Source organism: Lipotes vexillifer, unplaced genomic scaffold (assembly GCF_000442215.2).
Source record: "Lipotes vexillifer unplaced genomic scaffold, Lipotes_vexillifer_v1.1 scaffold554, whole genome shotgun sequence".
NCBI lineage: Eukaryota > Metazoa > Chordata > Mammalia > Artiodactyla > Lipotidae > Lipotes > Lipotes vexillifer.
Genome location: NW_006794635.1, coordinates 689,986 through 709,519, shown reverse-complemented (window position 1 = coordinate 709,519; position 19,534 = coordinate 689,986). Strand labels below are relative to the sequence as shown.

The window sequence follows — 19,534 nt, the reverse complement described above, 5'->3', positions numbered from 1 at the left end:
TGAAGGAAGCAGCACAAAACTGGAGATGAGGGAACCCAGAGTTCCATGCATTCCCAGTCCCTGTACAACCAAAGCTTTTATCTAACTGTCAAATGGAGACAGTGCCACCTGCCTTAACTTTCGGTCCCTGAGGGGCTGAGTGAGACTCATTGAGGCACCATCTCAGAACTTTCTGGGAAAGTAAAAGTGCTGTACTAATGTCAGGTAGTTTGATGTTGATTAACTTTTTATTAAATAAGCAGACCTCTCTGGACCTCTTGAGGTTTGTGGTCCTAATCAATATCTTCGTGTCAGCTTCATGGTCATTTACATGTGGATTGGTTGGTTTTACCTTCCTGTTGGACCAGGTCATGGACAATTCTAGTTTCTCCATAGATGGCAAGAATTTGGGGCAATATTTGGAATTCAATATTTGGAATCTTAGATGTCAATCATATTTGGAATCTTAGATGTCAGTATTTGGAATCTTAGATGTCAACTGAGATTCTCGCCAATTTAAGACATTATCTCTCCAAAAGGCAACAATGATCATAGTAGGATGATGAGATTATGGGCAGAGCTGCCATGTAAGATTGCACAGTGTGTGCACTGCACAAAGGTGCCCAGCCAGAGGGTAAGGTCGGCCTGACATCCACTTTCCTATGTCATTTAATTATGAAGCCATTCACTCAAGATGCTCTGCCTGGGCATATTGCTGTAGAAAAGTCTAATTTGAAAAGACACGTGCACCCCAATGTTCATAGCAGCACTATTTACGATAGCCAAGACATGGAAGCAACCTAAATACCCATCTACAGATAATGGATAAAGATGATGTGGTTCGTGTACACAATGGAATATTACTCAGCCATAAAAAAGAATGAAATAATGCCATTTGCAGTAACATAGATGGACCTAGAGATTACCATACTAAGCAAAGTAAGTCAGACAGAGAAAGACAAATATCATATGATATCACTTATACGTGGAATCTTAGAAAACGATACAAATGAACTTATTTACAAAATAGAAATAGAACAGACATAGAAAGCAAACAGAGGGGGCAGGGGTGGGGGGATAAATTAGGAGCTTGGGATTAAATATACATACTACTGTATATAAAATAGATAACCAACAAGGACCTATTGTATAGCTCAGGGACCTATACTCAATATTTTGTAATAACCTATAAAGGAAAAGAATCTGAAAAAGAATGTGTATGCATACATATATCTGAATCACTTTGCTGTACACCTGAGATTAACACAACATCATAAATCAAATATACTTCAATTAAAAAAAAAATGCTCTGCCTGCCTAGAGAGTCATCTTTTTCCATTCACACAAAAGCTTTATGTAGGCTAGAGGTCTTGACTATGGGTGATTACTTAGATTCTGACAGAGGTTGGGGGAAGAAGTGGAAGTGAGTAGAATTATGGCTTTTCCTTTCTGCTTTAATCCAGTTCAGCCATGTCCGAAGCCACAGACACCTCCAGTGGCCCTTATTGCCCCTCTTGCCTTCCTCTCACACATTTTTCCTTCTGCAACTTTTTATACCCTCCTTATTCTTCTTTCTCTTCCCTCCCCTCTATCCCTTTCCCTCCCATCTTTTCCTGCCCTTTTCCCTCACTCCCAGGAGGCAGACAGGAGCCATCCCTGTTTTACTGGTCTCCTCCTTGAGCCCTGGTCCACAGCGACACCCCTGTAATCACGTAGGAGTTTCTGCTCATGGTCAGTTCTCGACACAACCACAAAGTAGTAGACGTCTTGTTTCTTTGTTTTATCCCTTGATCGTCCTGCCTGACACCCGTCCCTCCCTGGTAAACAGGATCCAGGACCTGCAGACAGACTTGGTGGCCTGTTTAACTCATCTTGTTAATGGCATTGTTAATGATGTTAATGGTCAGCTGTGTTGCCTCAGTCAGACATGTTGCCATTCAAGAAAAGGTGCCTGGGATCCTGTGTTTTAGACATAAGGAAAGAATCTCACACGGGAGAATTTGGGGCAGCTCTCTCTGGCTGAGGTGAATCGTGGAGAGGTTTTCTTGAAAGAAGCGCCCCTCAAACGTGATCATCTTCCCTTAATACCACTTTTAGGCATTTTTCAGATGGGTTTGAAACAAAATTTCCAGCCTCCATGCCTGCCTCTCTGCCTCCTTGCTGCTTATCCATCTGAGATGATTGTCTTTTCTCCAGAGGGCTCCTGTCACAGCTTTCTAATTGACTGTCCCCAAAGACGTAACAGCCACTTTCTTAGCCAGGCTGGTCCAGAATCTCTCCTTGGTGGGGCAGAATCTTCCCTTCATCACACCCTCACGCCCTCGTGAGCAATCCTAGCCACCCCTGGGGGGTTGATACCACTGAGCACAGGTGACCCTCGAGCCCACTCCTCCAGGCTGGAGGCCTTTCCTAAGCTCCGTGTCTATCGCTGTACACGCTGCCTATTAGACACGCTCACCCGGTACCCATTAGACACCTCGAGTCGGCATGTCCCAAACTGAACTGTCATTTCCCCCATCTGCTCCCACACAGACCTATTCCATTTCCCAGTTTGGGGCACAAGAAGCCAGGAGTCACACCCCCAATCATTTCTTCATTTTCTCCTAATTCCTCCCAAATCTGTCCCTTCCTCTTACCCTCACCCTCACCGCCAGTAGGCCACCACCATCTCTTGCCAAGACAGTTCTGCAAAGGCCCCAATTCATGATCCTGTGACTGGTCTCTCCCCTTCTCAAATCACCCTTTACCTGCTGCCAGAATGATTTTTCTAAAGGGCAAAGCAGAGCCTATTATTCCTTTAATAGCACTTCTCAGACTCCTCTGCTTAAGAACTCCTAATGCAAGAAGAGTGAACCAGCTCCCAGGAGGCTTGGGCCGGGTCAGAAGAGCAGGATGCAGAAGTCCCCACCCACAGTGTGAAGTTTCTTTTTAAGTCGCAATTTTTAACCCCATTTTGGCAGTTTTGCATTCTACTCTACAATGTATCTGTTTTTGTTTTGAAATTAAAATAACATGTCCCCAAATCTTCAAGCAAGGTTGATCCTACAGAAAGGTGCATGTTTAATCCTGTGGCTTCAGGAACCCTCAGGGCCCCTAGTTTGAGAAAGGAAGGTCCTAGCTGGAACATACATTTCTTTGCATGTTATTTGCATGCCTAGTTGACAGTTGTCCGTTTGTCTCTGGAGCTCCAGCCCTCCAACCAGCCCCTGAAGTCCAGGCACACTGAACTTCTTGTCATTCTATGACCATCATACTGCTTCCCATCTCAGGACATTTACCTATGCTGTTTCCTCAAAGTAGACTGAACCCCTCCCCTATCAATCCACTTATCTTCTAGACTCAAGTATCACCTTTCCTGTGAAGCTCTCCAGTAGACCAAGTTAACCATTCCTCCCTTAATGTCACCAAAATCCATACCTTTCACATAGCATAATCTCACTAGATCTTAATTCTTTGCCCGTGTCTCTCTTCCCTACCGGACTGTGGATTGCTTCAGAGCAGCATCCGTGTCTTATTCTAGTGCTCACCAGGGTTGATTAGGCTGATCTGAATGACCATGGGGATGTCCCCTTCCTCTCTCATTACTTCTTCCATCCCCTCTGTCAAATAGGATGATCCCAGATGGACAAGGGCACTCCAGTCAAGGGTGTATTGCTAGCTTTCTTCTCCTGCTGAATCCTCCAAACAAGCTCTCAAGACCTGATACATAGTAGATTCTCAATGAATATCTATTAAATGTTTGAATGAACCCATGAATCAGCACCATTGTTTTCTCAAATTAAGCTGTATTATCTTTTCTCAATCTTATCTTCCAGAGAATCCTGATATCTCTGAATCTCCATGATCTAATCATGGGCCAGCACTTACTAGACATTAAATAAATGTATAATAAATAAATGAATGAACAAGTTAAGTAATGCGTATGCATTTCAGTGTTTCTTTAAAAATACATGCACTCATTTAAATTTTTCACCCAGACACCTGGTGTGTTTACCTACCTGTTAGAAATTGGGTTTTCATTCAGAAATGGAATCTGACAAATTGGTGATGAGTGAATTTTTTTTTTTTTTTAATTTCAGGCTCCCTTAGGAGTTGAAATTTTGGGTGGCTTTGATCTCTACCATAGCTAATCTAATTTAATGGGTAAGAACCATGATCTATCTGTTTATAAGTATAAATGCTCAATAAATATGACTTTGAAGCATGGCACTACTCTTAAGCATTTGGACAGAGCTAAGTGAAAGTGTTTGTTCCTCCTAGCCCACAGTGAGTGCTCAGTGAATTCTTTGCTCGTCATTTGTTCATTCCCATCAGGATCTGGACATGGAATGTAAAAGGATGATATCCTTACCTTAGCCTCTGTTTGGTTACAACCTGGCTGCCAGGAACTAATAAGATGCTTTTTTTTTGGTCAGGCATAAGCCAGTGGATAGAAACTTCAGGCTGGGGATGATTTTGTCTTTACCAAACCCTAGAGCAATGTTCTTCCTTTTTTTTTTTTTTTTTTTTTCCTGATTGAAAACTTCTACCAGTAAAAAAGTTTCAGACCAAACATCCTCAATATCTGCATATTTATTTATTTATAAATTTTATACATGCATGACCACACTAATGTATCTGTACTTCTATAAAACTCATCCAAATGGTCATCTAAAGGGATAATGTAAAAATGAATAGAAATAGAAGTTATATTTTCTTCCTTCACCCCAATGGATTGTCTCATAACTAGCACACTGGCCGAAGGACTCACCGCTTGCTCTGGAAGGCTTGGTGGGACCAAGATTCTCCAGTGTCAGGTCACTGAGTATATAGGGGCCCACAGTGGCTCACTCCCTCCCATTAATCCTATTAAAAGTAACTGGCTTGAAACTTCTCAGAAAAAATTAGAATTCAGTGGTAGAATGATGATTTAAAAGACTTTATTTCCAGCGGAACCAGCTTTTTATGGTCATGCTAAATGCTGTATTTCATTCCAAATGAAAAGAACAAGACTGCTGATTATACTGTAGGATAAAGAGAAAGGCAATAAAGCTGCAGTATATTCTTAAAGCATGTAAAAAATGGTACGGTAAGGAAAAGGAGGGTTTTATCTTGCAAAGTCATAAACACTGAACAAATTAATTTTCCATTCCAGGAAATCAGCAGTCATCAACACGGCCCTTTGCAAAATATTTAAGATTTGTGATAATAACAAGTACTGCAGTGGCACTCAGTGTGATTCTCCACTCTGGCATTTCCCATTACTGTAGCCTAAGGAGGAAGGGGAAAAGATGATAGATATAGATAGATAGATAGGTAGGCAAAATTGAAAACTGTTAAATAAAATTGACTCTAGCCAGCTGAATTAAATAGATGCTTGCTATATTTGCATATTCTCCTTTTCAGCTGATATTTTCACTCTGAAAGCTTAGGTTTGCACTAAGTATTCTGTACTCTCTCCCAACCTGCCCCTCATCACCTATACCCCTACTCTCTCCATGCAGAATAAATCCAGCCTGTGCCCACAAGGTTGCTGACTCTTTTGATTAAAGGGGACAAATGCAGCCCTTCGCTCTACAAATGTCCAATAAAGCATGGGTCATCAGATACCTCTGGCATTAAACCCCATGGATGTGCTCTGAGGACATTTCTCTGGTTGAACTGTTAGAAAGTTTCTGGGGCCCTTTCAGTTCTCACCTTGGTAAATGCTTTGGCCACACAGCATGTGGCTTCTGAGGTGATGTTCTTTGGGACCAACATTGTCTTCTTGGACCTCGCTGGAGTGGGGTATGCTCTGGAGAAGCAGCAGCCCATGCATTGATAGATTGGGGCACCCAGCTTGGAGAAGTATTTGTTTTCCTTTAGCTTGCATTCTGGGCAGCCTATCACCAGAAAAAAAGAAAAAAAAAAAAAAGGCAAAGAGTAAAATAATCCAAAAATAATTTTAAAAGAAACTATGCATTTTTCCTTATTATGGGACAGCAAATATTCTTTTTTTCTATTGGAAATCAAAAGAAATTAAATAAGTAAGTAAATATTGGGTTGACCCAAAAGTTCATCGGGTTCTTCTGTAACATGGAAAACCCGGACGAACTTTTCGGCCAACCCAATACTTTTGGGCTGTATGTTCATATTCATACACAATATCTATTTGTACTGACTACAGTTATTTTCATGGGAAAACAATTTTTGCAGATATGCATGGGAAATCTCAGTAGCAGTAGTTTCTCTTTCTTTAAGTATGACTTCTCAATTCCAGTGCTGATAGTATGTCTATAGGGAATGCAAAACTTGACAGATGAAAACACCATGCTCATCCGAAAGAAGAATTTTGCCCAGAGGCAAAATATTTTCCCATTTAGAATCTGCTATTGTTTTTCCCCCATAGCAACTCCAAATACTGACAAAGAAAAGTATGTCAGAATTAAGAAAGCATGGTGAGTGGCACAGCCTGATATGAGATCAGGCATCTGCACTTGGGAACAGGGGTTAAAAGATTATTACTTGTCTAGAGAAAAACCATCAATAGTAGCTCATGGGCTTCCCTGGCGCAGTGGTTGAGAGTCCGCCTGCCGATGCAGGGGATGCAGGTTCGTGCCCCGGTCCAGGAAGATCCCACATGCCGCGGAGTGGCTGGGCCCGTGAGCCATGGCCTCTGAGCCTGCGTGTCCGGAGCCTGTGCTCCGCAGCGGGAGAGGCCACAGCAGTGAGAGGCCCGTGTACCGCAAAAAAAAAAAAAAATAGTAGCTCACAATTTCATAGCAGATGGAATTATATCAGCTACTATATGAGATTTTTCAGGAAGTACAGCAAAACAAATTTACTGCATAAAATGGTTTTGTTTTCTCACTTGTTAACTGATTTGAAAATTCATCTACAAAGGCAATGTTAAAATCCTCCCAAATCTTCTGGGAGACATGTAAAAAAAAGAAAAAAAATCAACTAGCTAGACTGAATGAGGAGCACTTTCTGCTTGTAAAACTCAGATAAAGAATAATCAGGAATGTATTTCAGATGGAAATGTACAGGCTGCTATTTAAATGGACGTGTAAGATATCATTTTCACTGTACATTTTTGGAACCTAGTTTAATTTTATGTTCACAGTCTAAAAGTGCCTAGATAGATATCCAACAGCAAAGATTTATCACATTTGAAAAGGAGGTAGAAATGTAATTAACGGAGTTATTGATATACATCTAGAAATGTGTGCTTTCTTGTTACTGCAAACCCAAGTTTGGTCACACACCCTGCATTGTAAACTCTCCATCAGGAAAGGAATAGAGAATTTGCAGAAACACAGACAATGTGGCCAGAATGACAGCTGCATATTTTCTGTAGTAATCCATGGCTCTTCTGCAAAACAGACATGGGAAAAAAGTTACTATAAAATTGGCTTAACAGGCATAACAACAACCAGTAATTTTAATATTACTACTATTAATAGTAATAGTCATCAGTGTTTTGACCCCTCTGCTTACAGCTCCCAATACACTCTAAAGCCATGTATTAAAAAAGCAATTTCTCTTTTGGAAAGAGGTAGAGAATTGACTCTTCCCAATTCTCACATCAACCAGTAGAATCAGGTATAATGATAACAACAAGAAGTTCTCTTTTTAAAATCTTAACATCCTGTTAAGAAGCTTTAATGTCCTTATTTATGAAACATGAAATTTCAACTAGATAATATCTAAGGATATCTATATGAGTGGATGGATGGATGGATACATAGACAGATAGATAAGCTTATATATGATATATAAAATATATCATATATATTTGATAAGCATTTGAGCCCATCCTTCCCATCTCTACATTCCCAGGTGGGAGAACAGAAAGAAAGGATAATATCTCTCCTGCTTTTTATTCACTGTCGGTAGCTGGGCTGTAAGGCTAGTTATCAATGTGCAAAGTAAATGCTAACCCAGCAATGTGGCAAGAGTAGACAGCAGGTAGTATCAATCAAAGTTTTCCTAAATCCACTTCCTGACTTATTTATACCTGTAGATACAGCTTTACCTAAGCATTCTGAGTACATGAGATCAGGTTATGCAAGATCAGCTGAGTGATTGACCATTTATCCAGGCATTGACCTCACCACATTTAAGAACTGGGTTTTATCCCTACATGTTCTAGAAAAATCTCATGTAAGATAAAAGGGACAAAAATTTTTTAATAGATCTTTATTGGAGTATAATTGCTTCACAATACTGTGTTAGTTTCTGTTGTACACCGAAGTGAATCAGCCATATGCATACATATGTCCCCATATCCCCTCCCTCTTGAGCCTCCCTCCCACCCTCCGTATCCCACCCCTCTAGGTCATCACAAAGCACCGAGCTGATCTCCCTGTGCTATGCGGCTGCTTCCCACTAGCTATCTGTTTTACATTCAGTAGTGTATACATGTCAATGCTACTCTCACTTTGCCCCAGCTTCCCCCTCCCACCCCGTGTCCTCAAGTCCATTCTCTATGTCTGCATCTTTATTCCTGTCCTGCAACTAGGTTCATCAGTACGATTTTTTTTTTTTTACATTCCATACATATGCGTTAACATATGCTATTTGTTTTTCTCTTTCTGACTTCACTCTGTATGACAGACTCTAGGTCCATCCACCTCATTACAAATAACTCAATTTCATTTCTTTTTATGGCTGAGTAATATTCCATTGTATATATGTGAAAGGGACAGATTTTTATCCCTATTTTTAAACTGCTTATGTTCAAACTGTGAAAGATAACAGAGACAGAGAATTAATTACCAATGAGAAGACAGTTCAGAACATTTAAAGAATTAACACCAATTTTACAGAGTCACTTTCATAAAATAGAAGAGAAGGGAACAGTTCCCAACTCAGTTTATGAGGCCAGGATTACCCTGACACCATAACCAGACAAATACAGAACAAAAAAAGAAAACAAGAGACTGGTATATCTCATGAAATTAGATGCAAAAATCCAAAACAAAATAATAGCAAATGGAACCCCGTAATGTATAAGAAGAATTATTTGACACAACCAACTGAAAATAATTCACTGTATTCAAGGCTGTTTCAATATTTGAAAATCACTTAATTGTAATCCACTATATCAAAAGAATAAAGAAAAATCATATGATTATATCAATCAACACAGGAAAGCATTTGACAGCATCCAGTACTCTTTCATGATAAAAACTCTCATCAAACAAGAACCAGAAGGGTTTTCTCAACTTGATAAAGAGCATTTACAAAAACCTACAGATAACATCACACTTAATGGTGAAAAACCAAGTGCTTTCCCCTTAAGATCAGGAACATGGCAAGGATGTCCACTCTCACACTCTTATCCAATATAGTGCTGGACATTCTGGCCAGCACAATATGGCAAGAAAAAGAAATTAAGGCACACAAATTTAAAATGAAGAAGTAAAACTATCCCTATTTATAGATGATATGATCATCTACATTTTTAAAAAAAAGCAAAACAGGGAACCTACAAAAAATGTTCTGGAACTAATTAGTGAGCTCAGCAAGATTGCATGACAAAAACAACACATAAAAATCAACTACATTTCTATATACTAAAAACAATAATGTGGAAACAAATTAAAAACACAATACTATTTATAATCACTCCAAAGAAAATAAAATACTTACGTATAAATCTAACAAAATATGGACAGGACTTGTACACTGAAAATTACAAAATACTGATGAAGTAAATTAAAGACCTAAATAAACAGAGAGATATATCATGTGCATGGATTGGAAGACTCAACATGGTAAAGACGTCAATTCTCTCCAAATTGATTTCTATGTTTAATGAAATACCTATCAAAATCCTAGCACAGCTTTTGTAGACACAGAAGTTTATGACTATTGAATGGCAAAGGATCTAGAATAGCTAAAACAATTTGAGAAACAAAGTGGGCAGGACCAGTCTTCCCAGTGTTGTCTTATTCTATAACTACAGTAATAAAACAGCATGGTATTAGCAGAGGGATACACAGACCAATGGAACAGAATAGAGAACCAAAAAATATGCCCAGCTGGCTTTTGACAAAGATGCCAAAGCAATTTAACAGAGGATTTCGACTTTTTCAATAATGGCTGCTATAACAATTGGACATCCATAGGCAAAACAAATACAAAAACAGAACAAAACAAACACCTTAATGTAAATCTCATACCTTATATGAAAATTAATTCAAAATGGATCATCGACTTAACTGTAAAATGTGAAACTATAAAATTTTTAGGAAAAAATTGGGAAGGGTAGGCAGGGGCTAGGTGAATAGTTTTTAGAGTTGACAATGAAATACATAAAAGGAAAAAATGATAAAGTAGACCTCATCCAAATTATGGGTTAATCCTCAAAGAGGATGAAAATACAAGATACGGACTTAGAGAAAATGTTTGCAAGCCACATGTCTAACAGAGGACTAGTATCTGGAATATATAAAGAACTCTCAAAACTCAATTTAAAAAATCCAATTGAAAAATGGGCATTGCACTGGAGAAGATATATAGATGGCAAGTAAGCACATTTAATGTATTCTACATCAACCATTAGGGACATGCAAATTAAAACCACAATGACATATTATATACCTATGAGCTAGCTAACATAAAAATAACACCAAATGGATGCAGAGAAACAAGATAATTCAGACGTTGCTGGTGGAAATATAAAATGGTACAGCCCTCTGGAAAATAGTTTGGAAGTTTCTTATAAAACTGAACATGTACTTACCATATAACCCAGCAGTTGTACTTGGGCATTTATCTCAGAGAAATGAAAACTATGTTCAAATAAAACATATACAAAGGGTCATAGCATCTTTATTTATAATAGCCCCAAACTGGAAATGATCCAAATGCCCAACAGCAGAGGAATGGTTGGTTCTGCAAACAATGGTACTTCCAATACCAGATTATATACTATGTAACAACAAATAGGAACATGTTATTGATACACATGCAACTTGGATGGATCTCAAGGGTATCCTGCTGAGTGAAGGTTGCATTCTGTGTGATTCCATTTATATAACACTCTTGAAATGATAAAATTATAGAGATGCTACATTAGCAGTTGCAAGGAGTTAGTATGTGGGGAGGAAGTTGAGGGGAGTAAGTAAATGTGGCTATACAAAGATAGAACCGGGAGCCTTGTGGTGATGGAACAGTTCTTTATCTTGATTGTGATAGTGTCACAATCTAACATGAGATGAAATTGCACAGAAACACACACATACACACAATACTAGTGAAATCCAAATAAACTCTGTGGGTTGTACCAATGTCAATTTCCTGGTTTTCCCCTTGTACTATAGTTTTGGAAGGTATTATCATTAAGGGAACTAGCTAAAGGATACTCAGGACTTCCCTGTACATTTTTGGGGCCGGGGGGGGGGGCAACTTCCTCTAAATCTATAATTTATCAAAACCAAAATTTCTTTTAAAAAAATTTCAGAATGAGATTTATAATTCCATGTGATTCAATACCTGTGGTTATTTTTCATGTAGACTGACATGATAAGACCATGTTTTTGCTAGATGTTTATATCAACCCATGTATCTCATAAGAATAATTTGTCAGACAGTAGAACCAACAGTTTATAATACAGAAAACAGACTGTTTACGTGTAGGTAAGGCTAAAACATATATACGTCATTATTTCTAAAACATATGTACGTCATTATTTCTGATTTATATACTTATACACAAGTAATTATGGGTTTTATTTATCTTCACCCTTAATTAACACTGAATAAATATTGTCCTAAGTCAGTGGCTCTCAAAGTGAGATCTGGGGACCCTAAACACTTTTAGTGGGTCTGTGAGGTCAAAATTATTTTCATAATAATACTAAGATGCTGTTTGGGTTTTTCACTCTCATCCCCTCATGAGTGTTCAGAGAAATTTTCTAGAGGCTACATGACATGTGATATTGCAACAGATTGAATAAAGAAGCACCTGAGAATGTAGCTGTGTTCTATTAGCCCAGTACTTTTTAAATTTTCAAAAAGAGGGAATTCCCTGGTGGTCCAGCGGTTGGGACTTGACACTTTCACTGCCACGACCTCAGGTTCAGTCCCTGGTTGGGGGACTGAAGATCCCCACAAGCCTCAGGATGTGGCCAAAAAAAAGAAAAAAATTGCAAAAAGGTAAAACAATGCCACTCTTCTCACTGACTTTTTTTCTTTTGGAAATTGTCATTTTTTATAAATATATGGTATTTGTGTTAACATGTGATGGGTTTTAAATTGTTGTTTTTAAAGGAATAAATATTTATGGGCATTCCCTGGCAGTCCAGTGCTTGGTGCTTTCACTGCTGAGGGCCTGGGTTCAATCCCTGGTCAGGGAAATAAGATCCCACAAGCCATGTGGCCAAAAAAAAAAAAAAAAAGAATAAATATTTTAAAACTTTTTCCAACATAATTTCTATATCAGTAACTATTGATAAATATAAATTCATTAAAAAATTATTTGAGCTCTTCGATAATCTTTAAGATCATAAACAGATTCTAAGAGCCGAAATTTGGGAACCACTTCTTAAGTGATATACAAAGCCACAAGGAAAATTTCAGAATTGAAACTGGTTTCCTTTTTAAATTAGTATCATTTTTGTGCTTTGATATTGCAGCTCATATATTATGAAAATTCAGCATTATGCAGTGAACAATTATATCAGAATTAATTCAGAGAGAAGCATTTATAACAAATTGCAGAAAGTGAGAGCATGAAACGGATGCATATTTTAGGATTTGCTTTATGATAAAGTGAAGAGAAGATTGAAAAAGCAGAACCAAAGTCACCATTCCTTTAGTTTTCAATAACAGAAACGGCTTTGTCTTTATTTTAAAAAGAGATGAGATTAACCAAGCAGAAAGGGATTAACCCTCAAATTCTAGGTGTTTCCGAAAACATTTTAATAAATGTTTTCATCAGCCTAATCACCCTTAGACCTTTCTGTTTTGGAATATGGAAGAAAAACATTAAGACCCAGGGCAGGAACAATAATTATGTTCAGCTGGGATTTATGCTATTTTGCAAAACATGCTCAATCTAAATCAGATGTACTAATCTCAGCCTCTTGGTATTCCGAGTGAGAACACTGCAGGCATCACAGACTCTATATATCCAGCCCCACAGTGCGCCTCCAACACCCACTCAACACACCCTCACCTCCTGCCACCTGCCCCATCAGAATAAAATGAGGCCAAGAAAATGTGTGTATTCTCGACTTGACCTGTAAGGCCCTTCTCCCCCTTCTCAGCCATCCACCTCAGAGTTTTTTAAGGAGCTGCCCAGCCACCAGCTTCATTGTGAAGGTTTCATCCAAGCCCAAAGGGAGAATAAATAACTCTCCACTGCATTTATCCATCACTTTGCTTATAATTCATAGATGAAGTTCCACAGTCTGTCCTGAACTCTAGCTAGTTATATACCTGTTTGTATTTCCATCCATGTAAAGCTTCTTAAGGGTAGAAACTGTGCCCCTCTAACCCACCCCCATCCTAGCAGAAGGTCTTGCACAGAGTAGATGCAGTTGTGTTGCAGCGGGACTTTAGAACAGTAACAGTATCCATCAAAAGTTGCTTATGTAGAGCTGTCATTCACACTGAGAAACAAGATAACTCTTGAATGACAACTTAGAATAAGTGTTTAATAAAATAAAATATTTTCAGATAATAAATTCATTAGAGACGACATATTCTCACTTAGCTATAGAATATGTAGCTGGCTAATGTATGAATGTCTAAGTGTTAAATATGTCACAGGTAAGAGCCATTTTATGCTAAGATATAAAAGTCATAAGAATTCAAAAGAAAACATTAATAGAAAGCATATATAAGAGCTTCAGTGTTTCAACTGGGTATCTGTTACTTTATATCAAACTAGGTATGCGGGGAAATTTATGTTCTTAATATAATAAGACTGTAAGGAAAAGATAGCATTCTTAAAAGTATTAAAGAATATTATTGCCATGATTTACTATTTTTTTAAATTTTTCATAGAAGTATAGTTGATTTACAATGTTAAACTTACTATTATTATTTAATATGTTTGTGTATTATTTATTGTGATTATATACATTAATATATAATTCATGTATTAAATGATTTATATAATAGGTAAATAGCAGTGTACCATACACACACACATATGGACATCAGTATATATCTATATATATCTCTCTCTACATATCTTGACACACCAAGTACCATACACATACACGCCAACCCCATCTATCAAACAGGGTACAAAGATAGACACTACGTTTTGATGTGGGAGTGGCAAAGTCATACTGCAGAATGAATTTAGACTGAGATTTTTTTTCTGGCCAGTTTTGAAAAGTACACCTGCCATAGCAGTGAAAACTTCGGGACAATGAACAATAAGGGGGCTTCTCTTTGCAGCTCCTCTGTTCTGTTTTTATCACAGAAAAAAAGTGTTTATAAGGTAAGGTGCCAGGACTGAGAAATCTATCATCCCAGCCTGTCAATCCTATTACTGAAAGGCTTCAAGGCAAATTAAATAAACATACACACACATATATGGATGTATGTATATATGTGTACATGCATGTATGTACACAAATATACATATATGTACATATACATATATATATAAGATTGTTCCAAGAAGAAAAGTGTTTGGTACAATGTGACATCCTGGTCTTCATTCACCTGCAAAGATGCTGCCATTGCTCCCCCACTGCCAAAGAGTAAGGTTTTCGATTTTTCTAATGGTGATGGTAGATGGGGTGACTCATCCATACTCTCCACACCAGGAAGCCCAACTGACTCATAGCACATTTTTGAGATGACTGGCTAGGGTAGAGGCATAATTCTTTGTTAACAAAACAGATTAAATCTAACTGATTTCTAGAGAGTTAACCTAAGGTTTCACTTCATTAGCCCCATCTAGCCCAGCTAACTACTAAGAAGAAAAGTAGGCAGCCTTCAGTGAAGGATCACTAATGAAAAGGACCCTTGAAAGCAAAGACTTTAATCCCCAGCACACTGCCTGGCATGAGATAGGTATGTAAGAATTGTTTGTTAAACAGAGGAGAGGCCTGTAAGTTTTAGCATCTTGCCTGGTCCAGTGAATAGCAATAGTTCAGCCTGGATGAGAGATGTGAAGGTGGAGCATCGCAAGGGTAAGTGGACGTTCAGCACCCTTCATCCTTCATCCCACCAACTCCCATGGAGCCAGTGCCCGAACAGGCTCACCTCCACGTCCCACCGAGTGACCACTGATGTCTCCTGCTGGACGAATTTAAAGAGTCTGGGGTCAGTGATCAGGAAACTCAACTTGGAGTAGCCTTGGCTACTAGTTTTCTTTCTTCATGTGCTCTATTTGCAGCAAGTGGGTTTTTGCCCTGTTCTTGTAACATATTCTGAATCCCAGGTCGAACAATGAATGTCTTCTGTGATCCCATGCTCCAGCCCCCAAGCTCCGTAATCCTCCAAGTTCTCAGATCTTCGAAGTAGACATTGAAATATTGCTCCTAGGCACTAGAGTGACCTTGAGACCCAGTATCGCATTCACTGATCGTCGAAGGATGGCTGAGAGAGAAACGGTTAATACTCCCATGATCTGTCTCAAATCCCCTCATTCATTCTTTGATATAGATAATTAATGCTTTCTCTATTTTATGAAAAGATGAGTTTTGGATGATTTGACAGTTCAACATTGTAAAGTGCAAAATTTAAGGTCCAAATTGAACATTTGAAAGATTTAAAGACTTTGAATAAGTACCTGCTACGTGCCAGGCACTGTGCCAAGTATGGGTGACACAAATATGAATAAGTTTCCTGCTCTCTGACCCAGATACAAAGGCAAATGACTGTGAGTGAGAGCGATGAATGCTGTAGTAAAAGCATTCGTAGATGTTGAAACATTTGATAGGCTGGGGACAGGAAAATGGAGAGGTGAAAAACTAATGAGAATAAAGAACATGTATTTCACGGGGAAGAGAAACACGACGGTAGTAAATATATATTTTACTGTTTTAACATTTTTACAGGAGCTTTGTGTATTCAGCAGTCCTCATAACTTCCCCAGCCTAATCACAGGGGTTGCAAATAGTGTATCCCCAAAGTGTCCCAGTGTCCAGAGGAAAATAAGTGACGTCACACAGTTCAGCAGCTGTATTTGGGGTGGGATTTCTGTTTATCAAGTACTTAACAGTATTTTTTGGCTTCGCAAAATTCTAAAAGGGAGCTGACTTAATTTTCCAGATGAAATGAAGAGCAAGAGTGAAAAAAGGGGGTCTTAGAGGCATAAGACGTATAAAGTACAACTTGTACAGGTATACTTTGCAAACAAACAAACAAAAAACCCCAGGGGTTTCCATAAAAACAAACAGAACAAAAGATGACCTTTAAATATTTATTTTTAAAAAAGGAAAAGAGCAGGCAGTATTTAGAAGGAAATTTAAGTGCTCATAGGATTATAAAAATTTCAATTCCTTTATGACGATTCTTGTAACAATCATATTTTGAGAAGCTTCTTAACTGACTAAATTTAAGGGGCTTAAAATAAGATGTACACTTTCTACTTTAATTGTTATTTTAAGGCACTTTACAATGTTAACATAATTATGTAATTAAAATCTTAGTTCTTCCATTACCCTTCTGGTTTTTCTAGCACATCAGCATTTTTTAAATTGTCTGCAAACTAAATCAACAAGAAATTCTGATAGGACAAACTCTATGTACCATAAAATATTGTTTTAAATGAGAAATTCAAATATTTGTAGTTTAAAAATACCCAATTTTTTAAATTAACATTATTGCAGTAATAAATGCTATCAGGAACAAAACATTAAGTAGTGTCAACTTATCACTCAGAAAAGTAAAACATCCAAAGGCCAGAAAAGTTTTATACAGAGCATTATTATAGCAATATAAGAATCATTCTTGTAACTTTAAAATTTTGTGCATTACATTTTGTTCTTTATTTGAGCTGTTTTCATGCAATCTTTTGACACACCAAGTATCATTTCCATTTAAAAGCACTAGATTATAGAAACATTTAATTTACCTTAAAGTCTCTCAATAATAGAATGGACAGGCTGGGTTTGTAGATTTCTCAACCCCAGCACCTCACATTATAAGCATTTTTTTCTGTGATAAAAACAAAGCAGGGAATTCCCTAGAGGCCCAGTGGTTGGGACTCCACGTTTCCACTGCAGGGCCCACGGGTTCGATCCCTGGTTGGGGAACTAAGATCCCACATGCTGTGCAGTACAGCCAAAAATAAAAATAAATAATAGTTAAAAAAATAACAGAGCAGAACTGCAAAGAGAAGCCCCTTATTGTTTATTGCCCCTGTTTTCTCTGCTATGGCAGGTGTACTTCCCAAAGATGGCCACAAAAATACCTCTCAGCCTACATTCACTCTGCAGTATGACCTTGCCACTTCCATATGGAAAAGTGGTGTGTCTATCTTTGTATCCCGTTGATCTAGGTGGGCCCTATGACTATTTACACCAATAGAATAAGGCAGTCATGAGAGTGTCCCTTACACCAATACAACACTGGGCCAGTCGTGGGAGTAGCCCTGCACTGACCTGGCAGTTTCTGCTTCCTGTGTCTTAGAAGCCAGTTGCTGTGTAAGAAGTGCTACTAGTCTGAGACCACCACACAATAAGAAGGCTATAAGCCACGTGGACCGGCCCTGGAGAACGAGATGCCACACAGAGAAAGAGAAAGAGGCCAAGAAATAATGAGTGAAGAAGTCATTTGGATGACCAGCCCAGTCGAGCCTTCAGATGACTCCAGCCCCAGCCAATATCTGATCACAAATGCATGAGAAATCCAAGTTAAGAACGGCCCAGTTGAGCCCAATCCACCTGCAGGGCCTTTAGAGATAATTATAACTTCTTGTTTTACCCACTAAGCTTTTCAGTACTTTGATGCACAGTAATAGATAACTGGAACAACCACTGTCTCTTACAACAAAAATTTCTCCTCCAGCGTTTGAGTTATGGGACGCCGGTCTTGTCTCTCCACTTTCTTCTGGTACTTTTCCTCTGCGGGGTGTGATTTATATAACACAGATTCAGTTAATCTATTAGGGAAAATCTAACAAAGTGTGAAAAAAAATTCCAAGTTAGCATTGCTCACAATATCTGCCATACTGAATTTGGTAATAATAACTTCTACATTAAAAAGAATACCAACCGTTAATTGAGCACTTGTGTGTGCTAGGTATTCTTTTGAGCACCTTGAACACATAAATATATTCAATACTCATGACAACCCTGTGAGGTATTCTTCTCGTTTTGGCAGATAAAAGAATTCCAGAGGCCAAGTAACCTATACAAAGTCACAAAATTCACCACTGGCAGACCTAAGATTTTAGAATGTCTCTTTACAACTCCAAGCTCTGAACCGCATTTTACTACACTGCCTTCAAAACTTTATATTTCACAATGAACTTCTTAAATGTTTTTTTTCAGGTGGTATATCCCTAAATAGAATGCTGACATCTTTTTTTTTTTAGAGTAACATTATATTATACCAGCTCAAATATAACTTGCTCGTGTAATTTTTTATTTTGCATATTTATCTGACTTCACCTTTTTCAGAACAGCCTTAAGAAAGCCATTTCATTTGGATAAAGAGGCATTTTACACCTGACCAAGGCATGAGGACTAGTGTCTGATTGGTGGGGAGTGACTGGCGGGGGCCAAGCATTGGCTTTCATATCCATTTCCCTTGTTTGATTCTCTTTACACTTCTTTGGGGAAAGCACTACTATGTCACCTATCTCGTAGACTAGAAAACTACACTTGAGAGAAGTAAAAGGATTTGCCAAAGTCAACTGGAAAGTGGTCTGATCCTAAGATAGTACCCTTTCACCTATACTACCTCTATAGCCTAGAAACACACAGTTAATCCATTCTCTTTAGGGCACTGATTTAAGCATGGATCATGATGTTACTGTTGTCTTTTCAAATTCAATTCATAATATTGCCCTTGATTCCGCTCCCACCCTGGCCTAAGCGCCCTCTTCTCTCTCTCTCTCTCCTCCTCCTATCCCAGTGCACAGTGGATGCTAGAGCATTTCTATAACATTATCTCTGAGTCTGATGAATCAAGAAATTACTGGATGATTTTGTGCAACATTATGATGGGGAATACTGAAATGTTACACACCAAAACCAGAATTTGCAAGGATCATAAGTTGATAGCAAACTACTCTGGAATTCACAGTCTACAAAAATGAAAGTATGGTGCTATAGGTCATGCTGTTCTCAATGGAAATATCAACTGATTCCTGTACATTTTCTCTTTGTGAAAGCAGATTATCTTGATCTACTTTTGAACAAAATGCACGTATTACGTTCTAATTTTACTATTTCTGTTTCCTAGCTCTTACTTTGAGTTTTCATGTAAATTTGAGAAATATACAAGGAAACTGAGAAGCTGTTCTGGAATATAATAAATTGCTTTTCTAACACTTCACATGCTACCTTTTTCAGCAAGAAATGGTGAGAAATATGACTCAAAATTTCAATGACTCTATTACTGCAAAAAAAAAAAAAAAAAAAAAAAAAAAAAAAAAAAAAAAACACAA

At 38.1% G+C, this 19,534-nt stretch overlaps 1 protein-coding gene and 1 pseudogene across 1 annotated transcript in view; one reads left to right on the top strand and one right to left on the bottom strand.

Moving 5' to 3' along the window:
- Nucleotides 1–4,881: 4,881 nt before the first annotated feature.
- CGA (glycoprotein hormones, alpha polypeptide) overlaps nt 4,882–19,534 on the bottom strand; it is a 16,091-nt gene continuing 1,438 nt past the window's right edge. The window contains exons 2-4 of the mRNA XM_007467315.1: nt 7,206–7,312; nt 5,656–5,840; nt 4,882–5,229 (exon numbers count right to left, since the gene is read on the bottom strand). Of these exons, the coding sequence (XP_007467377.1) occupies nt 5,152–5,229; nt 5,656–5,840; nt 7,206–7,305 (363 nt within the window). The 5' untranslated portion in view covers nt 7,306–7,312 and the 3' untranslated portion in view covers nt 4,882–5,151. The remainder of the gene's footprint in view (nt 5,230–5,655; nt 5,841–7,205; nt 7,313–19,534) is intronic.
- LOC103078050 (CD59 glycoprotein pseudogene) overlaps nt 15,074–19,534 on the top strand; it is a 9,272-nt pseudogene continuing 4,811 nt past the window's right edge.